We start from the raw sequence: 26,530 nt of genomic DNA on the forward strand, positions 1-26,530 counted from the left end.
ATGATCTCAGCAGTTGAGTCCCATAGTGCTCAGAGCCATTTGAACCATCTTCAGCAAACCATAACATGTTGTTATTACAAACTTTGTCATTGACAGTGATAAGGAACAGATGAGGTTCTATATCAGATTCATGGTATACATCATGCTCTAAGTTTTGTTTTTGAGAGATTGCTCCATGGACTGATATACCTGTCTTCGGTTTTCAAGATAAGATTGGAGAGTTGTTATAACAACATTTTCAATTACATAACACTTCAGCTTACTAAGCAGTATGTCAAATGAGGTGCAGTAAAATGCTTTGCTGGGTTCACAGTGTCAGTGTCTTCAAAGCCCTGCCTTCCGTGTTAATTAAGTCCATTATTGCTGTAATTGTCAATTTTCCTTTATGAACATCACAGTGTGTGTTGTGGAATAGTTTTTTCAGAGCAACTTTAATCTGGTATTTCTTTACAGACACTGTAACTTAAGCCAAAAGGGAAATTATTGAATTTGTTCTGAAACTGAACACTTCACATGGTAACCTTTTTTATAGACTAGTTCTGTCTGTTCCATTTTCAAAAATACTGGGAAGACAGCGAAGGATAAAATATTTGTTGATTACTGTGAGTAGAGGTTAAGCAAGCTCCAGCATAATTTTCTATAGGACTGTGCAGAACATGCCATAGATATCTGCACTCTCTCAACGCTTGTTTGAAATCACTGTTTTTATGATGTTGTTAGGATGTACTTATTTCCAATGTGTAATAGTCCAAAAGCCTATTTTTTATGATCTGTAGGATCTAAATTTGGGTCTGAGGCTTAAACATGGTATTTTTCACTATTATAACAAAGTACTGCAGGAATTTCTGGTGGAGGTAGGTTTCTTCCTGTGCTCATTTATCAGATACCAAGTTGCTTTATATGGATTATGAGCCTCCATAATAAATCTGTCATTGCATTTCTTTTTTGGACCATCCTCTCACTCTCTGTAAATTCTCGTGACTTGTAAGTAATTACAGTTCATGTAACATACAGTAGATCTGCAATTGGAAGTTCTACAACTCTTCATATGGTCTCCAAATAATAAACAACAAATTCATGTAGTTCAGGTGCAGACCATATCTTCTCCTCAATAGTTCTTCCCTACCTTGTGATGTGCATACGGGATTGTCCATGGAGTTATTGGAACATGTAATCAAAATTTGTTCTTAAGGTTTGTAACAGACATTGAAGTGAGTCACTGACCCCTATTTCTGCTATTTTCTTCTGCCAGTTTGCACCAGATAGTGCTGCTTTCAGATCATTTAGTCTCTCTTCTCTGATAAATCTTTTACTGGATGTGTAACTGGAGTGTCATATGCCTCTCTTGCTCTTCACACTGAGTTCGATTACTGCACACTGTGATCTGCTCTCAATAGTTCAACTAGGGCATACAGTGATATTACATGCTCAAGTATTGAGGTTGGTGATAAGTGTCTATACAGGTGTCACTCCTTGTTGGGAGGTGGTTTGCTACAAACAGCCCATGGCTGTTTGTTAAGCTTATAAATACCATCTCTTTAGTACTTCCACCACCAGTATATGCACTGTAATCACTACACAATACAATGTGAGACTTAAGGTGTATAAGGAAAGATAAACAGTTCTCCATCTATACAGTTCTATACGGTTCTAAGTTTTCAAAGTTATCGACTGGTGAATGTGCTCAGAGATAACAATGGGATCAAAATTTCTTATCAATAGTGCAACCAGTGCAAGATCCATGTCTGTACAAAAGTTTTTAAATCAGTTTCCTTTAGCCTAAGATTTCTATTGGCATACCGCACTCACCACCATGGGTTGTAATTATTCAGTACGATATCCAAATATTCAATTCAACTGTAGTTGTCACCTTCTGTTTCAATCAGCCAGTGGTCACAAGTACATAAAACATCTGGTCTTACTTTTTCTTCAAAAAATGATAAAAGGTCTACCCTTAGATATTTAAAACACCGTAAATTAACACTTGTTAAAACTAAAGACATGCTACTGTCAGTACTAATTTTCTTTCTTCACAATGATCATCGGTCAGATTGTACAAATATCGTGAAGCAACAGTGATTGAGATGTAAACTGTAACACACATATTGGGTCAGTATAAGGTAAAACAAATTGCTAATTTCAAACAATTTAAAGTCCAGGATGGATTAACCCTCTCGTGGGCACATTTTTCTGAGCTTGTTACAGGTGACAGTTTGTAGTTCAGTGACTTGCTATGAACCACTATGTCATACTGTGCAAAAACAAAAAATTTTAGGCACCCATTATATTAAAAATTTATGTGAGAAGATGGCTTCTCTCAGACCGCGAGATGATACTATAAAATTTTTAGGAATTTTTTATTGTAAATAATTGACACTGCAAAACAAAATTAAAAAAATTTACATCATTGCTAGATTATCTTTTACTCACAAAATATTAACAAAAATTCAATTGCTGGACGTTATGCAGCAGTCTGAAACATGGATCTACACAGAAAGCAACATTACAATTTGAGCATATTTTTCTCATTCTTTTTAATTCTTTTCCTGTACTGCACATACAACAACATCTATACTTCACAATTTTCTTTGGCAGACGTTCACTCTCATTTGAAAGGTCTGAGTTCATCAGGAACACCAATGCTGTCTGCTTTTTTTTTTTAAATGAATACAGCTGGACGTTGTTTCCTTTATGAGAATCCTGATAGTAGTTCTCTTGCCACCTGTAAACGGAATGTTAGCTGCTCTACATTTCCTGTGACTGGTGCATCCATTATAAACACATTCACAATGGCAGCATCAACCAGAAAATAAAAAATTCTGCGCCACCATTTTAGCAATCGCTGTCTGGCTTCATATCGTTCTCAAATAGTTGTCAAATGCAACACTACATTTACTGTTTTTCAAAGATGAACACAATTCAAGTACAATCCTTTCACCAAGAGGAATATTGACAATATTGTCTTCCCCTTTTCCACAATAGATCTCGAAGTTCAGCAGATAGCTTGTCTTAGCATCAGCCCCAGGCACCAGGCCTTGTACCCCCTTTTTATAGACTTCATGGGCATATATTTTTTTTTATGCTCGATCTTTCCTTGAAGGGTATCATTGCTTCATCAACAGATAATCTGCCTGAATGATTATATGCCTCTAAGAAATGACCATTTAGGGCATCAGTCAGGGATCTCACTTTATATAGTTTGATATCCATGAGCACCCTTCCCCACTGCCTTCGTATTATAGTTCAGATGATGGTTTTCTAAAATTCTTTTGAACTGTTTTATAATCATCACTTTCGACGCTGATGCAGCTTGCAGAAGGGTATCTGAACTCCAGTAATTTGATAAATGTGGCAATTTGTGGATGCTCATAATGATAAGCAGCCCAATAAATGCTTTTATTTCAAAGTCTGTCGTGTCCACCCAGATCTTCCTTCTTACAGGTGTTTGAGCTCAGTTGAAAATTGTGTCGCCGTTGGGATCCATACAAGTTTGTTTGTTAGACAGTATTCTGAATGATATTTTATTGAAGATCTCAAGAAAATACTCATATGGACAATTCATTTTAGAGAATGCTTTCTTTAGCAATGCTAAGCTTTCTCTAACAGAAGCTATGTCTAAACACTGAAACACTGAGGCAGTGTTTCATCCCAAGCAGTTTCAGCACTCTCATGACTATCACTCAAAGCTGGAATTTTTTTTGACTGTGGGAATGAAACATTGTTTCCTACTGAAGGCACTTGTTGTAGAAAAGTTGGAGGAAATTGTGGGTGGATGCTCAGTATTTTACTTTCCTCATCAGTTGAAACATTGTCGGAAACTGACTCAGTCTCAGGAAGTGAAAAGAGGTATTCCAGCACATCTTCCTCTCTGGTAAAATTATTCTGCAATGAGAAATACCTAAGCTAAGTGAATATGCCTATTAACACATCAGTAAACATATCATCTACACAAAAAGTTTGAAATAGTGCCAGACATATGACCAACTTGGGCCGTGGGAGCAAATTTTACCACATGTTTACAACATATTTTTGATGTGTTAGAATTTACTAGCAAATTTCTTTCATGCATTAAAATATCGAATAAGTATTGTGGAGTTACTTACAAATGCCATTGTCTGCAGATACACAAGCAATAATCATGAAATTACATCAAAACGACGTCTACTTGCCACCAGATGGAGCACAACAGACATATAGTACACCATCTGTTGTTGCCATAGTGACTGCTGGCAGCGGCGGGAATTTTCACATGTTTCTAATTCTAGTCCACAGATGGCAGCAACAGCTAGATGTGGGAATGTTAAGTCCTTTGTACCCTGGAGGATATTATAGTATGTGGGAAGATATCTTCCCATTACCCATGAAAGGATTAACTACAGTATGGAAGGATGGATTACTACTCAGCACATAGAGGAGGCACTGGGTTGCATGAAAAGGACTTTGTCTGAAAGCTACATATTTTAGCAGTCCTTTACATTATGCCTGTCCTCAATCAACAGCACTTCTATGTGGTGAGTAGTAATCCATCCTTTCCATATTGTTGTTATTCCAAATCGACTTTAACCTTGTGTAATTGGTAATTATTTGAATAATCAAGACTCTACTTGCATAGACTTCGGACATGCTGGCTGACTGCAAGCAAATGAGGAAAAACTCAACTTGAGAAATTCATCTATACTAATAATGAAACTGTAAGACAGTAGTGTCTGTCTTCATGTTTTAACACGCTAATCTCAAAAACTACTTGACATATTTTTGTGGGGTTTCCACAGGTAACTGGAATGTAGCTTTATATAATCAAGATTGGATCACGGAGAAAAGATATTGTGACTTGAAGTTTTATCTAAACCTTTCATCTCTGTGTGAACTTGTTCATTTACAGAATTACTGAACAAATTATCATGGGGCTCTCACAGGTAACATGAGCTTAGCTGGGGGCAATATATAGGCTTTATTTCATCAAAATTATGCTTTAAAAAATGGAAATTCAAAATTTTGTCTAAAAGCATCGTGTCTGTCCAAAAGTTCTAATCTCCAAAACTTCTAGAAAGATTTTCACAGAATTTTCACAGGTAATGAGAGCATAGCTTGGGGCAACATGTAGGTTTTATTTAATCAAAAGTGGATAATTGAAAAAGGTAGTATCATAATTTGAAGTTTTATAAATGCAAAATTGTGTTTGTCCGTTACCTTTTCATAATGAAACTGATGAACCAATTTTGTCGAAATTTTGTATGGAGATTGCTTGAAAGCCAAGGAAGAAAATATGCTACTTTGGAAAGTGGGTAGTAAAATATAGTTATTGATTTATAGAATATTAAACGAATTAGGGACATATATTTACTCTTTGAAAAATCTATTTATTATTTGACTTTTGAAATTTATCATGTTTTTGAATATGCTTTTATTGATTGATATGTTCTACATAATGTGATTCAGCATAAGGAATACAATGCTTATACAATCCTCAATGTTTGAAATCCGGATTTCTGTACTTAATATAATATATATGAAAGTAACTCTGTTACGTGTTCCTGATTAAACTGCCGAATTAATTCCGATCAAATTTAGTACGGAGATAGCGTGAACCCTGAGCAGAAATGTAAGCTACTTTAGAAAGTAAAAAAAAAGGAAAAGTCAACACTTAAAAGCCTGAAGTAGGGATGGAATACATTATTTACATCATTGAACATAGACCATGTTAAAAAAAATTATTCAATTTGTTGCGTAATGTACATACTGTATAATGTACAGCTACTTCAATAGCACGATGCATAGATGCACCAGCATGCTACACTTATCCAAACAGGCAGACATGTGGGAGTAGCTGACACTATTGCATGTACAATAGCTTGTTTACTTTCTTTCTTTCTTTCTTTCTTTCTTACTATCACTTGTCATAACAAAAATACTGATATGCAAATGTAGCCGTGGGTAACAGCTGGACCTATCATAAGATACAAGTTGCCAAAGCATGATCCAAATTTGTTATGACATATTTTATGTGCCACTTTGACAGCAAATTGTGATAAATCTGCTGTACACTGAGCACTTCTTCAGCAACTAGGTTGTTGTTCCTCCAAACATTGAGCAGAATCACAAAGTTTCAGCATGGGGGTCCTCTTAAATCACAAGCAACAGTAAAGCAAACGTGTTTGTTACATCATATCTCTAATGATATGGAAAAACTAGCCTTTACAAAAGCATTGCTATCGAGCTGGAATGTGGTGTGGCTTTATGTAAAGCGTGTGTACGTACATCATGCAAAAACTTCATAAAAATTGGAGAGGATCGAGAAGGGATCTTCTTTAAATCTAGGCCACCTGACACGGAATGACCCAATACCAAATCAGGTTAGCCCGAAGCAGTATTATCCTGACAAAAACTCATGTTTTTCTAATTTTGTGACTGAGGTTGTGTCCTTATGGACTGGTTCATGCAGCTTTTTAATTTGATGATGAGAGAGATAAAATGTTGAAGGATTGATGCCTATTGTTATCACTGACATTCCTTGACATCATTTTATGCATTTTATTACACAATATCTTTTCTCAACACTTATTGTTTCTGCTTGGTAACATCCTATCTGCAAGCACTATCCAAGGACTTAAGTGGAGTTAGTTTAATATTTTGTGCATTCTTCCCAAAAGGGAATGCTTCTACCCAAGAGACCTGAAATCTTCCATGTTCACAGCTAATATATACAGGATGTTCCAAACCATTAGGACCAAATGTGTGTAGATAATAGAGGATTCTGAACTGAGTGTTTTGAGATAAATAACCAATGGTCAAAAATAAGCATGTCAGTTGTTATGAACTCTTGAACAAGCAGTAGATGTGTGCACCACGTGTTTGTAAACTAATTATCTTTCACAGCAGAGTTCTGCCTGTAACATTGCCTTCAGAAGTGCAACCTTCAAACAGCCTGCAGTGGAGTTTACTTTTGTTTATGGTTCCTAGTTGTCTGTTGAAGATAGCAACTTTTCTCCCTACTCTCTTTAAAACCACATAACCTTTTAAAGTTTTATTCATTTTGTGGATGTATAATAATACGTGCATTGATATAAATTGTGTATTTGAAAATTATAAGTGCAGAATGGCAACTGTTTGCCCCATTGTTGCTATGGTCATTGAGTGGACCATTATATCCATGTGCAGTAAGTATGAAAGTCTAAATGTGGATTTAGAATGAATGTCCATGTTGTATATTAGAAATTTATGTTATTTTGCAATTTATGACAATATGAAATATTTACACAGATTCCATTTTTAGCTGTTCCTTTTTCTATATATCAAATAAAGAACATGGTTTATATAAATAAGTACTCCAAATTATTGAATGAGAAGACACATTTGTAGTTCTGTTTCTTCAAGAGTTCTACTTCTAGCATTTGTCAATGAGAAAAGCTGTGTTAGTTCAGATTTGTTCTAAATTTTAAGTATTTAGAAGAGGGCAGCAAAACAATGTCAGGAATTGTTTGTTTCTTTTACATTTTCAGTGGTTGCTGACACATTTTCCACTCCCTCATTTAATTGCTTCTAGAATAAATGTGATGAATGGAATGTGGTTCCATCCAGTATTCCTTCATGTTTCTTCAACTTGAATAACACTTCTGAATTTTTTTTAAAAATATGTTGTTATTAATTACTTGTGGCATTTCCAATTTAAATCTGTGCGTAATTGTTGAATGTATCTTAACTGTTTCTTTTTGTGTAATAACAAACTTGCTGACACACTAACATTGTTCAGTTTAGAATTTGTGATGATCATTTTGAAGTGGCCATGATCATAGTTTAAAATGTGAGGTAATAATTTAAATCTTCATTTACCACTCTGTGCTAAACTAAAGCTAGTCCAAACATGTATTTAAAAAAATTATCTGATTTGTTAATAGTGATATTGTGTGTGTTAGTTCTGTATAATGATATATATTAATGATATACATCCTATTTCACCTCCTTCCTCCCATATCCTTGTCACAGCTAGCTTCTGAACCCATTAATAGCTTCCATTACTTTCTGTTGTTATAACTGTTACATTATGACATTATTTCTTATTCTTCATAGCTCATATTAGAAACATTAGCTTTCTTGTACTTTTTCCTTTTCTTGCAATTGTATTGGTCGTTATTATTATCACCAGCAGCCATTTGACACTCACGGCTGGATTCAGGTCTCCTATAGACTTTCCTATGTGTTAAAATCTTGAGTTATATATATCCATGCACTCCCACACATATCCTAATATCATCTACGCATCTTTCAGTAGGTTCTCAACGGAATCTTCAGTTGTTTGACCAATAAATGACTTTCTTGATCTGTCGTATCATCCATTTGCCTGGTTACATGTGTGTCCTTTTTCTTGCATTCCTCTCTCAGCTCTAATCCATTTTGTAGTTTTTCTGTCTCTTCTAGTAATTCCCAGCAGGCATCTTCCATTGCATACTAAAATTAAAGACCCTCAGGTTTTGAATGTTTTGTACTTTAAAAATCCAAGTCTCAGTACTGTAAGGCAAAACTTGTTTTTTAAAATCTTCATTTCACCCAAATCAGAAGCTTAATTTTAAAAATTGTGTTTAGTTTAAAAGTTCTCCATTCCGTTTCTCCTCTTCTCTTCATTTCTTTTTCTGTCCAATCAGTTGTAACCTTCAATTGCCCGAAACTCAAAAATTCTGTGACTTGATTGTAACTTAGTTCTATTTTAATCTCAGTGTGCTATTGTACATTATTAATTAATTGCCAGGTTTACATTCAAACTTTTCCATTGAGTTCTTTCGTGTACAGTTTAATTTTACTGTACTAGAGGCAGAGTGTACAGCATCATTATCAGAACAAGAGTAATTCATATATGCTTTATTAACAAACATCCCTTCTTCAGTTTCCAAGAATAAGGATGAGAAAACTGTCTCTGCTGAGGACAGTTTAGGTGGTACACATTTACCACAAGCCAGATGAAGTCCAGTGAAAGCTTTGACAATTATGTACACATATTCTTCGGTATACTATCGTAATTTAAATCAGTGCCTTATTTCTCAAAAGCTGTTAATCCAGATTTTGTTTAAAATGTGTCAAATACTTACTCAGTCCTATGATTTGTACTCATTGCTCCAGTTTATAATTTTATGTAGAGGAAAATTCACTTGAGAGGACTATAAAATTAAGAGGGGACAGAATGGCTGACCAGTACTTACTTTCAGGAGGCATTATTCTAAGCACTGCCAACACAAGTATAAAAATTACACAAAAAAAAGCCAGACTTTTAGAACTGTCATGTTACAACAATATACATAGGTACATACAAAGGTACAAATAGCCTACGCTATTTTTGGAACTAGCAGTTCTGGAAATTAGGATAGTTTGTACTTTTATTTGTGTCTGTTGACAGCACTTACAATTTCGCCTGCAGAAGGGTAAATAATGGCCAGTATTTTGTCTCTTTGCTGTTTTCCAAGATCGTCAAAGACTTCCAAGTCATCCATCATGCTAGTTCCATTATTGATGGCAACTTGTTCTTTTTATCTAATTGAGATGTCTTCTTGGCTGTAAAGTAGAAAATTACAGCATTGTTCCAGCTTTGGGGAATTGTCTTCTGCAGGATTCCTTAACTAATTTTACAGGCACATTTTGTATTATTTTTCCTCCAGCTGTAATCATTTCTATTATAAACGCCATCACCAGGTGCCATTCCTTTCTCCATATCTGAAACTGCGATACACACCTTATCTGCCATTCCTTCTGAAATGTCATTATTTTCATTATTGTGTATCTGTATTTCTGATTCATTTGTTGAACAATTAAAAAATGTGAAGAAAGTGTTTCTTTCTTTGTTTTCTTCATACACTTATTGTTTTCAGTTACTTCTTATTCCAAATTTTCATTGTCTTCTCACATCCTTTCAAAGCCATTTCCAAATAGTTCTGCATAATCCAATATACTTGTATTTTATTGTGTTTTCTGTGTAATTGTTTAAAGCTCTGGCCTTCATTTTGGTAATGGTCTACTTCTATTTCAGATTTTATTGCCCTTTCATTTTATTTTCCTTGTACTTGCACCATATTTCTTGTTGGCATAAATACCTTTGTTACACAACTGCCCCTTTCATCGATGCCTCTATAACACTCACTTTTTTAAATTCTGAACGTCTTGCTTTACTTAATGTTGTGTATATCTCTATTACTAAATACATTCTTAGCATATAAATTTCCAAATCTCTGCCATACGAGTCCTTTTCCTCCCAGCTCTGTGTCTAATTGTAGTTTGTATTTACAAGTCTGTGAATCAGAATGGGATTCTCATTCTGCAGCGGAGTGTGCAAGGATATGAAACTTCCTGGCAAATTAAAACTGCGTGCCAGACTGAGACTCGAACTCTGGACCTTTGCCTTTCACGGCCAAGTGGTCTACCAGCTGAGCTACCCAAGCATGACTCACGACCCGTCCTCACAGCTTCAATTCTGCCAGTACCTTGTCTCCTACCTTCCAAACTTGCCAGTGAAAGGCAAAGGTCCCGAGTTAGAGTCTCGGTTTGGCACACAGTTTTAATCTGCCAGGAAGTTTCAAGTCTATGACCATTTGCAGTTTATAAAAAGTTTGTGGCTGTTGCCTCTGCATTGTCTTTATTGTTTGATAGGTTAATTTGTGACTCAAAGTGGACCTTTGTAAGTCTTTATTCACTTTTTTTTCAAGTAGAATGTATTGAGTGCCAACATGTTATCCTTGACAAGTTCTACTAATATAATATCTGTGTCAAATCGTGATCTCTTCTCATTTCTGGTGTTGTATCCAAATTTCCCAACTGGAGAATCATTCTTGAGTTTTTGTTGTACTTTTGCATTAAAAACCTCCAATATTCTTTTGTATTGTGATTTGTGGTCATTTAACAGCTAAATAACGTACTTAAAGTTGTTGTCTCCATTTTATGCATAATATTTTGACGACCAACTCGGCGATCTTAAAGTGCTGCGAATTTTGCTGTTACACATACTTGCTGCCTGGACTCAAACCTGACTGTGAACTGTTGTTAGTCTCTCACAGCTGTTTATAGCCAGGTTCAGTTCCTGGCCCCCACTACACCTTTGATGCCCTTTTGTTTCTCAGAGCTCACCCTGGTATCCTGTGAAATGTAAATTCTCTCAACATTTTCCAACTCTGATGGCTGTCACGCTTGAGGAGACTTTAATAAATTGAGTGCCAGACTCAATGTGTTCTAAATTTGTAGGCACTTTCTGAAATGTACTTATTTCCTATTCATCAGAAAATATTAGAAACAAACCGATGGTTTGAAGCAAATGCACTAAAATTTGCCAACTTGGAACCAATGTTTTTCTATCAATATGTGGTGATGTGGACCAGAAAATCTTCAAGAGTTCCTGGAACATTTAAACTCTATCAATTGTAATATAAAATTCATGATAGAACTTTAAAAAAAGGGCCATTTACCTTTCCTCGGTTTGTTGGTTAAGAGAAGAATGGATGGGCTCCTAGATCATAGTATATATCAGAAACCTACCACACTATCTCCATGCCCCGAGACATCACCATCCATTACAAAAAAATTTTGTGCTAAGGATTTTGGTCGATTGAGCTTGAACACTTGCAGACAAGGAGAGCATCACCAAACAATTACAACACTTATGAATAGTGTTCTGAAGGAACAGGTATTCAAATCATCAAATTGAATGGTCAATAAAGTCAAAATCAAGGGGTTGAGACTGAAGGAGAGAAGCCAAAAATTGCTTACCTACGTTGTGTTGGCCCGATATCCAGAGAGATTGTTAGACTCGTACCAAAATATGGCATCCAGTGTATTTCACTCCTTCAACTAAGATAAAAAGGATTCTTGTCTTAAAGACAATCTAAGCCTCTGAAAGCCAAATGTATGTCGCATTCCATGTGAATGCGGTCTGTCTCACATTGGGCCGACTATCGGGCCAGTTGAGGAGAGATGCAAATAATGCGTGTGACATACCTGACTAAAATAGCCAAGTAGGTCAGCTGTCGCTGAGCATCGCCTTGAATATAATTGTGAAATGTAGTGAAATGAGACCAGTGTAGAGATGCAAACACCACATTTTTGGGACAACATAATTAAGGAGTCTGTCGAAATAAAGATGTCAAAAGCCTAATAAACACGAATCGCAATTTCAATTGAAATAATGTTTGGGGTCAAGAACACAATTAAAATCTCATTGGCCATAACGTCCACCAGAGTCGGAAAACACTGAGAGAATATGCATTCCATGGAACTTCAGAGTGAGCTATGAAAAACTAAAAGAGCATCAAAGGGTGTTGTGGGCATTGGGAATCAGACTCAGCTACAAATAGTTACATGGGACCTATAGTAGTTTCATCAGGTTAGGACCCAGGCAGTGAGTACACATAATAGCAAAACTTACAGGACTGAAGAAGAGAGCTGGGTCAATAGTTGAAATATTGTGCATAAAAAGGAAACAACTTGGCGGAAACACTCTATTAATCAGTCATGGTGAGAAAACCTGTGAGACCACATTTAACTATTTTTGTAACTCATTGTTGAGGCCTTATACCTCCTTGTCAGAATACAATCACAGTGGTGTGTAGATTTGGATGATTTAAGTAGAATTTATTTTGTTGACTTTGGAATCAAGTCTTGCTGTTATGCCCAACATTTTTCAGTAATGGTGATATTGCTTTTTGTTATCTTGATGACTGTAAAGTTACATTTGATTTATTTCTGTCCCTCCATATTAAAACATGTGTTCTAATTCAGTTTAATCGTAATTTTTTGCCTTACTTCTGATAATCTTACTATATCCTCTTTGATTTTATTTAGTTTCTCTTCCATCTGCTCTAAACTATTGTTGAATCCTAAAATTTTGCAGTTCATTGTCTCAAAATAAAAGGCAGTTAAAGCTGTTGGAATGTTAAGGTATGTGGTGTCTCAGACATAGCCAAGTGTCAATGCAGCTGGTTGTGCTCTACATCCTGAAGCCACTACCTAAATTTCTGCAAGCAAGTGAGATGGAGCAGTGGTAAGACACTTATCTCACATTCAGGAGGACAGTGAGTTAGATTTCCATCTGGCCGCCCAGATATAGGTGTTCTGTGGTTTCCTTAAATGGCCTGAGGTAAATTTGGGTTTGGTTCTTTTGAAAACAACATGGCCTGTTTCCTTCCCCCACCTTTCTCATTCAAGCTTGTGCTTTATCTCTTCCATGACAGAACATTAAACCCTAATTTCCCTTTTTTTAATATGCTTTCACTCAGACTTTCCAGAATTTTCTTTGTGGTTGTAGGGGATCTGACATTCCTACCCACAGTACACTGCACTTACCAGGCCTTGACAAGTTTGAGAGGACACATGAGGAAAGCTAAACCTCAGCAAAGCTTTGTTTACAGTAGTCTCAGCCCAGATCTGAGTGCTCCTAGTTGGTGCCAATATGACTAGTTGACTTTCTAGTCACATGTCAGTAGTGACCGTAGTTAATCTTCGTGAAACATATTTAGTCCAGAGAGTAGCAGACTTGGCTACTATGAGCTGCACGACATGCTCATCTAATTTCAATAATGGGATCGGTGCAGACTGGTTTCCTTAATCCTTAGAGATGTTATTTAGGACCCATTTCCTCATTCTTCGTAGTCATGTTTTGCAGCATATAGACACTTCTTCCTGGTAATGCTTGATTTTATCCTCAAGGAGCTACATTCAATATTTTTTACACACTTTATGTTTGTTGTGTAGACCAGCTCTGTATTGATAGGCAATGCTTTGCAAATGTAAATAAAGTAATTCTTAATTCTAGTTGTTAGTTACAGTACTCTACATTAGCCAGTTTGGGCTTGCGACAACATGTTTCTGTTACTGTTTCATAACAGGAGAGCTGGATTAAATGATTGTAATAGGGCCTAATATAAATTGCACTGAAATTTGGAGCTCTTGTGGATGAATTTTTTATACTTTGCTTTTTTTATGCTCAGATTTTTCAGAAGATTTGGTATAATTTTAGAAATCATTCACAGATGTACCTAAATCTTTGATGCTAATTATTTCTGACAAATATGCCATGTACACCTTAACTTCATCCACATCCCTGAAGGCTATCTTTATGATGGGGTTTGCAGAGTGCAATGAATGAAGTGAATGAATGGACATTTTTAATGTATTGTTCAATCACAATTGTATTTTGGTGATTTCTCCATTTGTATTCATAATATTGATTTTTCCGCTACTTGTATCAGGAGCAAGAGCTATCAAACTGTATAAATAAATGCAAAATTTCTGTGACTACACACTGATAACTGAAAATTAAAACAAGTGGCTGTAGGCTAGTAGTGAAACAAATGAAGAGGACCTTCCCCCTCTCCTGTGTGTGTGTGTGTGTGTGTGTGTGTGTGTGTGTGTGTGTGTGTGTAGTAAAACATTACTCATATTTGCCACAAACCATAATTTTTTCGAAATTTCTTTCTTATTTCTTATGATTACCCATTTATTTTCAAGAAAAAGCTAGTGATGTAGTAGGCTATGGACTTACTGTCTGCTCCGTATCTTGTTTGTAAATATTGCTTGAGCAATTTTTGGTTCTAGTATTATCTTCATTTTCACTTTTGAGCCTTATTTTTTTACGTTTAATGTTTTTTTATGTTATTGCCGCCACCACCACCACCACTACAGCCAAATTTGTTATTGCTGCTGCCATCTCTTACTGGGTACCCAGTCTTGACAGTCTTCCCAGTCTCCCACTTGCAGGCCTTGAGATTCCTTAATTTTGTGAACTTCCATATTCCAGTTCCATTTAGACCATCCTCTTTCTTTATCCATCTGTCCAAAGGTATTAAGAGAGTGTAGTCACCCAGAAATATAGATACACACAATGTTAACACTACCTCAACCTCTCACCATCGATGACCACGCTGTCTGGTCTCCTTCCCCAAACCAACCAACCAACCAACCTCTCACCATCTTCTAATGTTTGCAGTTTCACAGTTCTTGCCAATGTTTTATATCACTGAAAATTTGAATCATTTTATTTTGAAATAAATTTGGTTTCAGCTTCTTCAATGATTTTTTGCGAAGCGATTATCATTGCAAGCATCAGATAGATGTTCTGACAAGTGGAAATGTTTTACTTACTGATATTCTGTACAATGATAATGCGCTGTTTTATTTCACTGAGGTAAGTGGATTCAATTAAGAATTTTACTTATGATTTACATTTTCATTCTTAATTTACTTTGTCTGCAGTTGCATCACTGGACATTTGAGAGACTGTAATACATATGTTACATAATTACAAATTTCAGTGCAAAATTTTCTTCCTCTCAGTCCGTCGGGTATTGTGTTAAGCTTATCTCTTTGTAACTTTTGGAATTACTTGCACAGGGCCCTAAGATTTTGCAGCAGAGTTAGTGTTGGTAAAAGTTTTTTACCCTCACTTTCCATTGGTAGTCCTTAAGTTTGATATCTTGGCCCCACTGCTGATCGAGTGCATGTTGGAAGATAAATCCCATTGTACCACACATTAGGGTTTCTTTGTATTCTTTCCACTTATGCAGGACAGGAAGAACAGCTGTTGAAATGCCTCTTGGAATCCTGTAATTATTTTAATTTTATCTTTGTGATATATGTAGGGACTGTAGAATATTCCCAAATTCTTCACTTAATACTGGTTCTTGATACACTGTAAACAGAATCGTTTGGGATAATTAACATCTGCTTCAAGAGAGTGCCTGTTCAGGTTTTTCAGCATAACAGTGATTTTACTCCTGTGACTCAAACTAACTTGATGCCGTTTGTGCTGCCCTACTTTGCATATGCTATGCATATGTTAGCCCTGTTTCATATGGGTACTGTACACATGAACTATATTTTAGGCTGGGATGTACACATATTTTGTGAATTGTCGGCTTTGTAGACTGACAGTATCCTACCAATAACCTGAAGTTTTCCATCTCTTGTACCTGTTACTGAGACTGTGTGATCATTCCATTTCATATCCCCAAAAATTGTTTAGACCCAGGTATTTGTGTGAATTGAAACTGTAGTCATGCTATACTAGCTTCTGTGCATTTTGTGAAGTGCACAGTTTTATACCTCTGGGCATTTAAAGCAAGTTGCCAGACTTGGAACCTCTTTGAAGTCTTATCAAGATCTGACTGGATGTTTGTGCAGTATGTCATTATAAGTAGCTGCACCACCTACAGACTTTAATGATTTTGCAGCCAGAAGGCTCAAGAAATCTCATCCAAATCGAACACAGCATTATGAAAACACACTTCACATGCTAGAATGTACCTTTAGAACTTGGCTGTAGACATTATTGATTTGGTACCTGAGTACACTGTAAGAAAGAAGCAGCTTCAAAATACACCATGTCATAAAATATATGTGAGGATTCTCCACTATATCATGCAATAGCAGGGGCAAACAATCTTCTGAGTCTCAAATACTTAGGCATCAGCAGCAATGTAGTAAATGTATTCCACACCACACACATACACAAACACACACACACAACTTAAGAAGCACAGTTGAATCTCTAGTTTAGGAACTTTAAGATGATGTTTCTTTCATTATGGCAAAGGGATAGATAATGTCTTATAATCCAGAGTTTGTCTTGGCCATTAGCTGATTGTTACTTCAGAAGACTTTCCTACAAATTCTGTCTTTCTTAAACCAGGCTTCAAAGTGACTTTCCATCTGCTCAGCATCTGTAGGTTGTACACATTCTGTTTGAATGAGGTATCACTCCATAATCAGACATTGTAAGTTTTGATGGCTGGCACTGACGCCACTTAAAAGTTCTGGGCTATTAAGCAGTGGTCGATACATAAAACTTTCTCCTAACGTTTCCTCTCCGACTGCAGGAAGCATCTTCAGGGGTAAAATGACAAACTGCAGTCCGCCATTTTACCTCTAAAGATGTCTCCTGCAGTCGGAGGGGAAGTGTTAGGAGAAAGTTCTATACATCGACCATGGCCTAATAGCGTGGAACTTTTAAGTGAGATCACCCATTAGTTTTGCAGGTGTTTTATAATGTAATATTGTCTTTCCAAGAAAAATGAATGATAACATCTAATCTAAGCTACTATTGCAGTCTCCAGCAGTGGGTGACAATGAGAAATTTTTATAAAACCCACGTTATCATTTTCCATGTGGTGTTTAGGTACTTTCAACTGTGGAGTTTGAAGTGAAACATTTAGCTAATGATTTCAAAGTAAATTCGAAACAATTCATTTCCTTGATTTCATGTGAATTTGGACATTCTTTGCCTACCATACTTTTTTACTGGTCTATGAATTTAGTCGGGAAAGTACTTCTTGTAGAAAAGAAAATCTAGGGATGTAACAGCTGCTGCTGGAGAAGAGGTAAGAGAACAATTGCAGCATGTAGCACTACAATGGGCGTAATGTTGTGATTGGGTTGTTTTTTACGGGAAAAATATTAAACAACACTCTTTACGTATGGAAAATTTTCAGCCATGGGTAACATTGTGAAACCCAGGGAGACGATACTGAATTCTGTCAACAGATAATTGTTTTATTACTGATTGATACTCACTAATTTGTCTCGTGAAATGGCTCCACTGTGTTGATTCAGAGATGAAGTAAATGTGTGTGTCTGGAGATGTGCAATATTGCTGATTCAAAATAAGCAAAGAACAGGAGTGAAGATAAAACAAAGAGTGTGTACTTTTTCACTTCAAATGGCAATGTATCTGCAAAGGTGCTAATCAGATTTTTCTTGGTGGCACGTTATCAAATACTCTTAAAGTGGCTCGAGATTACGCACATGTGCATAATATATTTTAGCATATGTAGTGGTGAATTTTTAGAAAAAAGAAAGTAGCATTATTTTCTTAAAATTTGATGTCCCTGTTGGTATTTATACTTGATGTTATCCAAAGGAAGAAATTCACCCGGCAGAGTTGTAACATGCTGATTCTTTTGTCTTAGTAACAGAATTGGTGGAATAGTGACTGTCCTCCAGAAAGTAAGTCTCTAGTTATACAGTATGTGATCAAAAGTATTTGGACAGCTGGCTGAAAATGACTTACAAGTTCATGGTGACCTCCATCTGTAATGCTGGAATTCAATATGGTGGGCTCACCCTTAGCTTTGATGACAGCTTCCACTCTCGCAGGCATACGTTCAATCAGGTGCTGGAAGGTTTGTTGGGGAATGGCAGCCTATTCTCCACGGAGTGTTGCACTGAGGAGAGGTGTTAATGTCAGTCGGTGAGGCCTGGCACGAAGTTGGCATTCCAAAACATCCCAAAGGTGTTCTATAGGATTCGGGTCAGGATTTGGTGCAGGCCTGTCCATTACAGGAGTGTTATTGTTGTGTAACCACTCTGCCACAGGCCGTCCATTATGAACAGGTGCTTGATCGTGTTGAAAGATGCAATCACCATCCCCGAATTGCTCTTCAACAGTGGAAAGCAAGAAGGTGCCTAAAACCTCAATGTAGGCCTGTACTGTGACAGTGCCATGCAAAACAATAACCGGTGCAAGCGCCCTCCATGAAAAACACAACCACACCATAACACCACCGCCTCCGAATTTTACTGTTGGCACTACATACGCTATCAGATGATGTTCGCCTCGCATTTGCCATACCCACACCCTGCCATCGGCTCGCCACATTGTGTACCATGATTCATCACCCCACATGTTTTTCCACTGTTCAGTCATTTTATGTTTACGCTCCTTACACCAAGCAAGGCCTTGTTTGGCATTTAGTGGTGTGATGTGTGGTTTATGAGCAGCCGCTAGACAATGACATCCAAGTTTTCTCACGTCCCAGTTAAATGTCATAGTACTTGCAGTGGATCCTGATGCAGTTTGGAATTTCTGTGTGATGGTCTGGATATATGTCTGCCTATTACATATTATGACCCTCTTCAACTGTCGGCAGTCTCTTGCAGTCAACAGACGTGGTCAGCCTGTACGCTTTTGTGCTGTACATGTCCTTTCATGTTTCCACTTCACTATCACATCGGAAACAGTGGACCTAGGGATGCTTAGGAGTGTGGAAATCTGGTGTACAGATGTATGACCCAAGTGACACCCAATCACCTGACCACGTTTGAAGTCCGCGAGTTCCGCGAAGTGCCCCATTATGCTCTGTGCTAATTACTACTGAGGCTGCTGATACGGAGTTCATGGCAGTAGGTGGTAGCATAATGCACCTAATATGAAAAACGTATGTTTTTGGTGGTGTCCGGATACTTTTGATCACAGTGTATTTTTGGTAAAGGTATAGTAATGAGAACATATCATTTGCAAACAACTGTTAAAGTAGTTTTTGAATTAAAAGTATGCACGTAAGCTTACCATTGGCTTCAGTGGCTGTAGACTTTCCAAAAACTTAGGAAGGTGTAATCCAACATCATTTATTTACTATTTGCAGTTTTAAGTGTTATTGTGGTGACATTATTTGTTGGAGTGGAAAAAGCACACATTTGTTTGGCCTTCACTCTTGTCCTTTGCTTTTGTTGAATAAGTAGCATTGAGGAAGATCTAGACACATGACTGCTGCTTCATCTCTGAATCAAAATGATGAAGCCATGTCAAAATGACAGTGTTGATGATGATTATGAATTTTGACGAGTTAAAATGATGAAGCTCCTATTGACAGAATTAAATATTTTGAATCTATGTTTAATGGCTTTGTCAGTGTGCTACCTCTATCAGACAATTTTCCTGGCATTAAGGGTTTTGTTTGATATTGTACAGATGACCAGCAGTGCAGTCACACATTTAAAATTAACGTGCTATTACATGCAGTTGTTGTTTCTTCTGTAGGAACTATTATTGTGCCCTGGGTCTCGCAGGTATTATTGAAAGATGAATTTGTGATGGCATTGTAATTTCCATTACAGCACATCACTGCCTGTGATAAAAGAGCAAGAGAAGAAGAGAGCACTTCTTAACACAGAAAAGACAATATCAACACATCCATGTTTATGAATGTGTAACCAGTTACCTGTAATAGTGATATAAATTTGAAATTTGTTTTGTTTTCCTGCCCTGTACCATGAATGTAAGAAAGAAATTCAGAAAGTGTAATTATTAAATTTTCCCATGTACTTTCACTTGCTGTCGTTATACATATGAAGCCTTTGCATATACCATAAAATAGCTGTTATGTAACCCGGTGGAAAGACATCGGTTGCTAAATTCCATTTAATCCAGTTATTGTATGGGATGGGCAAAATGAAGCTGATCTGGAAAGTATTTATGAGAATGACGTGGAATTGACTCTTAAAGGAGAGGAGAACTGCTCATCTCAGAAAATGCTGGAAACCACGATTTCAGTGCACCAATTGGTTGCTGTCATTTGTCGGCACATGTGCGTCTCCCTCATGCTCTGTACTGAGTATTTCGATGTGTCATTGTATTTGAGTGAGTGAGATGAGCAGATGTGTTTAGTGATTATTTGAATGCAGCACAAAATAGTTTTCACAATAAAATGGTTTGTGTCTGTTGTTAGGTGTTAAGCAAAGCACAACTCATAAAAACCTCCAGCAAAGTCTGCAGTTCAAAACTATGTGGCAAATGGTGCAAACCAGGCTCTATAGTGAATAAAAACTGTAACTATCTCAAAAGTGATAGGACACCAGAAAGCATTGCTTGAATGAAGAAAAGCTGGGAACAGAGCCTGATGAAATCTCAGTGCCATTAATGTGTTCAGGTGGAAATTAAGAGATTCTCTTGTTGAAAGATTATAAAAAAGTACCTGCATCTGTATGTTTACTAATTTGTTGTTGTGCATGAGTTAAAGCATGAAGACAAACTTTCACACATTGAGTTATGCCGCTGGTTTCTCAGTGATCGAGACATTTGGGTCATTGGGTTTTCATTTCTTCGGATGAGGTCTGTTTCAGTCTCTCAGTATGTATGAACTCACAAAACATGCACCATTATGCCTTAGAAAATCCCCATCAGTACTCTGAAGAGCTGTTGCATAACCTCACAATTAATGTTTAGAATGTAGTGTCTGGTGTTTGCATTGTAAGGTGATTATTTCACCAAACTGTTAATGCTGACTTTTAAGTCCAGAAATTGTTTAATTCGTATGTGGATCATCTCTCAGAAAATGAATGACTATATGGATATTTTCAGCAAGATGGAGAAACAACACATGTGGCCTTGACAACCTTGTCCTGAGTACATGATGTGTTCTGTGAGGAGAGTACAGCCCGCAGAGGCAATGCTGTCTGCTGACTGCCTCAATTGCCTGATCTCTCCCCCTGTGATTTAGGCCAGTGGGCTACATTGAAGGGTAATGTGTACTCGAACTGGTACTCACACACTGGAAGAACTACAGCACAACATTGAAAATGTTATCACAGCTATCTCACAGGCAGAGCTGCTATGCTTGTCTCACAGAGCAATCAAGCACTGTGCCACACATTGTTTGCATTGGCTGTCTTCAGTGATATTCATTAATAAGGGTCAGTCCTGCGCCAGTCTTATTGTAAGTCTTTTCTCGGTCAGTTTTATTTTGTCCATCCTGTATATACATTTGACTCCTATTCTAAATCTGAAATGCAGTTTAAAATGGATCGAGAAAAACTTTGTACAATGATGTTTCATCTTTATGGATAGGAATATTTAATGGATGCTGTAGATTAAGATGAGTTATAAAATAGAACTGTTAACCATAGCCAAATATGGAAAATCCACAGATGAAACATTATTCAAACTGATAACAATATTTCAGTATGAACATGTATTAGAAACTGACATGGAAGGCAAGAGTTCAGATTCAAGCCCTAGTCTGCCCCAGTGTTTTATCTGTCAGGTTGTTTACAAATGCGGAGTTGACGCCCAAACAGATGTACGTCACTGGGAGATGTAAACTGTGATCTTGTGGAAGACCTTGTAAATTTAATAACAATTTTACAACTAGACTGTTCCAGAAAATTATAGAAGTCATGCAATAAAGGATGATACCTTCCCAGGGGACACCGCCTTATAGTAGGCACCTTCAGTGCCGGGCGGGAGGGTTTGCGTATTTCGTTGAAGTCGAGAGTTATTCCGGCGACAGCGTAGCTACTGGCAGAGTCACCCAAGCTTGATTGGTCTTGACTGAAGAACCAGACAAAGTGTGTTCCACAACATAGGACAGGGAGGGCTCTAGAGGCGTAGTGAAGAAAGCTTCCTTGGAGAAGTACACCTAATACAAATTCTGGTCCTCTAGGTTGGGGGTTGGGCATGGGCCTAATAATCCCATACTGTAAAGAAAAGAAAAGAAAAAAATTACGAAAATTCAGCAGAAGCCTTGGAAGCTGGATGGAAAACATGTCTCACGATCCCAGTAAAGGAAATGGATGAAGGATCTGACAGTAGCATCATGGAATGTGAGGACAATGCTTCAGCCTGGAAAAATGAAACAAATAGCCAATAAAATTTTAAAATTTAATTATGATGTCGTAGGGCTACAGGAAATAAGACGGCAAGTACTCATTGGTATACAGGGTGGTCCCGAATTCATGGTACAAACTTTAATGGTAGGTGCAGGACATTGTAACAAGGATATATTGTATAGGAATGTATAGTCCCAGGTGACGCGGTGAGGCGTAAACAGGGGAAATAACGGCCGAAAGGAAAACGAAAGATTTTATTGAAATCGTTGTTGACAAGTGTCATGTTTACAGTAAGTGTTCAAAATTGCGTCCACCATGAGCGATACATGCTTGACAGCGTCGGTGCAGCGATTGGCGTACACGTTCAAAGATGCCTGGTATTTCACGCACACCTGCAGCAGCTACAGATATGCGAGCAACGAGATCCTCATCTGAGTCAACTGGAGTCTCATAAACAAGACTCTTAAGATGTCCCCATAAAAAGTAATCGAGGCAAGAGAAATCAGGAGATCGGGGTGGCCAAGGGACTGGTCCACCACGCCCAATCCATCTAGCACCAAACGTGGCATTCAGGTAATTCCGTACAGCAGTGCTGAAGTGTGCTGGCGCTCCATCGTGCTGAAACCACATGCGGTTACGAATGGCGAGCGGAACATCTTGCAGCAGTTCTGGTAACACTTCTTGCAGAAAAATAAGATAGCTTTCGCCACAGAGTCGCGTGGGTAGTAAGTATGGCCCAATCAAAAAGTCGTTCACAATACCAGCCCACACATTAATACCGAAACGTTGTTGATACGCATGTGGACGCGTTGCATGTGGATTATCTGTTGCCCACACATGGGAATTGTGCGCATTAAAGACACCCTCGCGTGAAAATGTCGCTTCATCTGTAAATAGCACATGACCTACGAAATCCGGCTGCAACGCACATTGCTGCAACAACCACTGGCAGAAGTTCACGCAAAGAGGATAATCTGCCGGATTCAATGCTTGTACTTTTTGAAAATGGAAGGGGTGTAAGCGATTTTCATTTAACACTCTGCATACAGTCTGATGACTCACATGTACGTCACGCGCAACAGTTCTTGTGCTTGACTCGGGTCTATCAGCCACTATGTTCAAGATGCGTTCTTCCAGTCTTGGAGTGCGTACAGCTCTTAATCGACCAGCGTCATGTCTGTTGACGTCAAACGTACCTGTTTCACAAAGTTGACGATGTAACCGTTGAAAAATTCTATGATCCGGCATTCGTCGATTAGGATACTCCGCGCGATACATTCGTAACGCAGCTCTGGCGTTACCATTTGCACGGCCGTACATGTAATGCATGTCTGCTTTTTCTGCATACGTAAAGTCACCCATCGTCTACGGCAGCACAATTGTGAATGGCGCTTGTCCCTACTGCGATACATCATGTTCATCTACTGCCCTCTACCGGCAGTGACACCAACCGATCACTCCATTTCTCTTTCCCCTGTTTACGCCTCACCGCGTCACCTGCGACTATACATTCCTATACAATAAATCCTTGTTACAATGTCCTGTACCTACCATTAAAGTTTGTACCATGAATTCGGGACCACCCTGTATAGTGGATCAAAAGAAAGAACAGGCCATCTTGGGACAGGGTTTATAACAACTAGGGGAGTTAGGAAAAGCCTACTAGAACCCATAAATGAAAGGATGTGCAGACTCAGACTAAGAGAGTAATTTAGGAACGTATCTATAGTGAATGCACATGCACCAACAGAGGAAAAAGAGGATATAATTAAAGAACAGTTCTACGAATACTTGGAAAAAGTATGCTGCACAGTACCTAAATATGACTTGATGCTAGTAAGAGGAAATTTTAATGCAAAAATAGGGAGAAATGAACGTCCATATGGAGTTTCTGGAAAATATTCACTGCATGAATAAAACAGTGGGAATGGAGACTTACTATGCAAATTTGCAGCAAGTAATAATGTGATTATTAAAAGTACTTGCTTCCCACACAAAAGGATTCATCTGGTTACTTGGAAGTCTGTAGTCAATGGAGTAGTCAATCAGGTTGACCATATTTTAGTGATTGCACACCACTCCACATCAGTTATGGATGCACACTAAGCAGAAAGTAGAGCAATGAAGAGACTGCAGTAGGAATAGATGAAAGGTGGGACAGGATTGAAAAAGTCATTAGAGATGCTGCAGAGGAAATAACAGGCATAAGAAGGAACAGAACCCAGGAATGGTTTGATGAAGATTGCAGGTCGGCAATAGAGGAAAAGAACAGGATAATAATGAAAGTGCTACAGAGGGAAACCAGAAATAATGTGGAACAAATAGAGAATTAAAGAGAAAAGCTAACAGACTGTGCAAGAGAAATAAAAGAGAGTGGACTAAGAAGAAATTTCAAGAGCTAGAAGAGTTAAAGGAATAGACTGAAATGAGAAAGTCCTGTCATGCTGTAGGAAAAATGAAGAATAGATTCCAGCCAAAACAATGGCCTGTTCCAGTAAAGATGGGAAAATAAGGGAGGAAGAACAGATAGTGGGAAGATGGGCAGAGTATTTCAAAGACATACTAGGAATAATAATCCTCATTTATAAGAAAGGGGACAGAACAGCATGTGAAAACTATAGAGGTATAACACTCCTAAGCACAGCTCATAAGATCTTCACAAGTATATTAAACGAAAGGAGACAGAAGTGTGCAGAAGGCATACTAGGGGAATATCAGTGTGGCTTTCGACCAGACAGAGGAATGACTGATCAAATATTTGTGTTAAGACAAATGATGGAAAAGTTCTATGAATATGATATAGATCTACATTTCCAATTCATCGACTTCAAACAAGCATTTGACAGCACAAAACAGCAGTAACTATACAGAGTACTGGAAGAAGTTGATATATGTGCTAAATTAATAAGACTAATCAGAATGACAATGACAGCAAAAGTAAAGGTCCTTAACAGAACAGGTGAAAGCTTAGACTTTAATAAAGGCGTGAAGCAAGGTGATAGTTTCTCCACTGTCCTAGTCAGTATAGTCCAGCATAGTGTAGTAAATAAAATCAACAAAAGAGGCGCCATATTTATGAAAATTAGCCAGATATGAGCGTACACTAATGACATTGCTCTAGGAGGAAGGAATATCGATTCACTCCAAGAAACATAATGGGCAAAGAAAACAGAAGCCTTAAAAATTGGCCTCATAGTAAATGAAAAGAAAACAAAATATATGGTAATGTCACACTCTGAGGCTAGAAGAACCCCTAAAAACCTAAACATCAATGGGAAATGCTTCAAAGGAGTGTCCTCATTTAACTACTTGGGAGCCCTAGTTATAAATGATTACTGGATTGGAAAGACTATAAGGAAAAGAATACAAGCAGGAAACATAGTTTACTTTGCAAATATGCGACTGTTCAGAAAGAGCCTTGTCACAAGAAAAACAAAACTGCTAATTATAATTCCCTAGTCTGCCCAGTTATCACATGTGGGTCAGAGGTATGGAAGTTGACAGTACATGATAAAACTGCACTAAGAACCTTTGAGCAGAAAATACTATGCAAAATCTATGCACCAATAAGGAAGGAAGAAGGCTAGAGAATATGCTACAATGCTGAATTACTAGAGTTAATACAAGGTAGGGACATAGTAAAATTTGTGAAATCACAGTGAATACGATGGCTAGGATACTTGGAGAGAATGGCAGAGGATAGAATTCCAAAGAAAACCATGAAACGTGGTGAAAATGGAGACCTAGAAGAAGATGGATTGATGACATAATAATGGATCTCACCAGTATGGGAGTCCAGGAGTGGAAAAGAGCAGCAGATAACCGGTAAGTGTGGAGGAAGATCACTGAAGAAGTGAAGGCTCATCAATGGCTGTAAAGCTACTGAAGAAGAAGAAGAAGAAGAAGATGATGATGATGATGATGATGATGATGATGATGATGATACCTACAAACAAATCTAAACTGAACTGTAGGCTAATGCCCCAAGATACCAAATGAGGACTGTTCTAGGTGTTACATGATGAGATTCACCAGGAAGAGGGTCATCCTCTCGACAAGATTGCGTATCTCCACTGTACGAAAAAAAAGGGGGGGGGGTCGAAGCACCCTGAAGACATGGTGGCCTGTCATTGTAAACTCATACATGTACACGTCATTGGTAGGTAGGTAAATGATAGAGTAG

General features: G+C 37.7%; 1 protein-coding gene across 2 annotated transcripts in view; it reads left to right on the plus strand.

Annotated features, from left to right (window-relative positions):
* The window catches only part of LOC126470247 (A-kinase anchor protein 10, mitochondrial), a 120,982-nt gene that overhangs the window by 17,365 nt on the left and 77,087 nt on the right, over nucleotides 1-26,530 (plus strand). For both annotated transcript variants that reach the window (XM_050097962.1, XM_050097970.1), the window contains exon 4: nucleotides 15,028-15,151. In XM_050097962.1, coding sequence (XP_049953919.1) covers nucleotides 15,028-15,151 — 124 coding nt within the window. The remainder of the gene's footprint in view (nucleotides 1-15,027; nucleotides 15,152-26,530) is intronic.

This window comes from Schistocerca serialis, chromosome 1, assembly GCF_023864345.2.
Source record: "Schistocerca serialis cubense isolate TAMUIC-IGC-003099 chromosome 1, iqSchSeri2.2, whole genome shotgun sequence".
NCBI classification, from domain to species: domain Eukaryota; kingdom Metazoa; phylum Arthropoda; class Insecta; order Orthoptera; family Acrididae; genus Schistocerca; species Schistocerca serialis.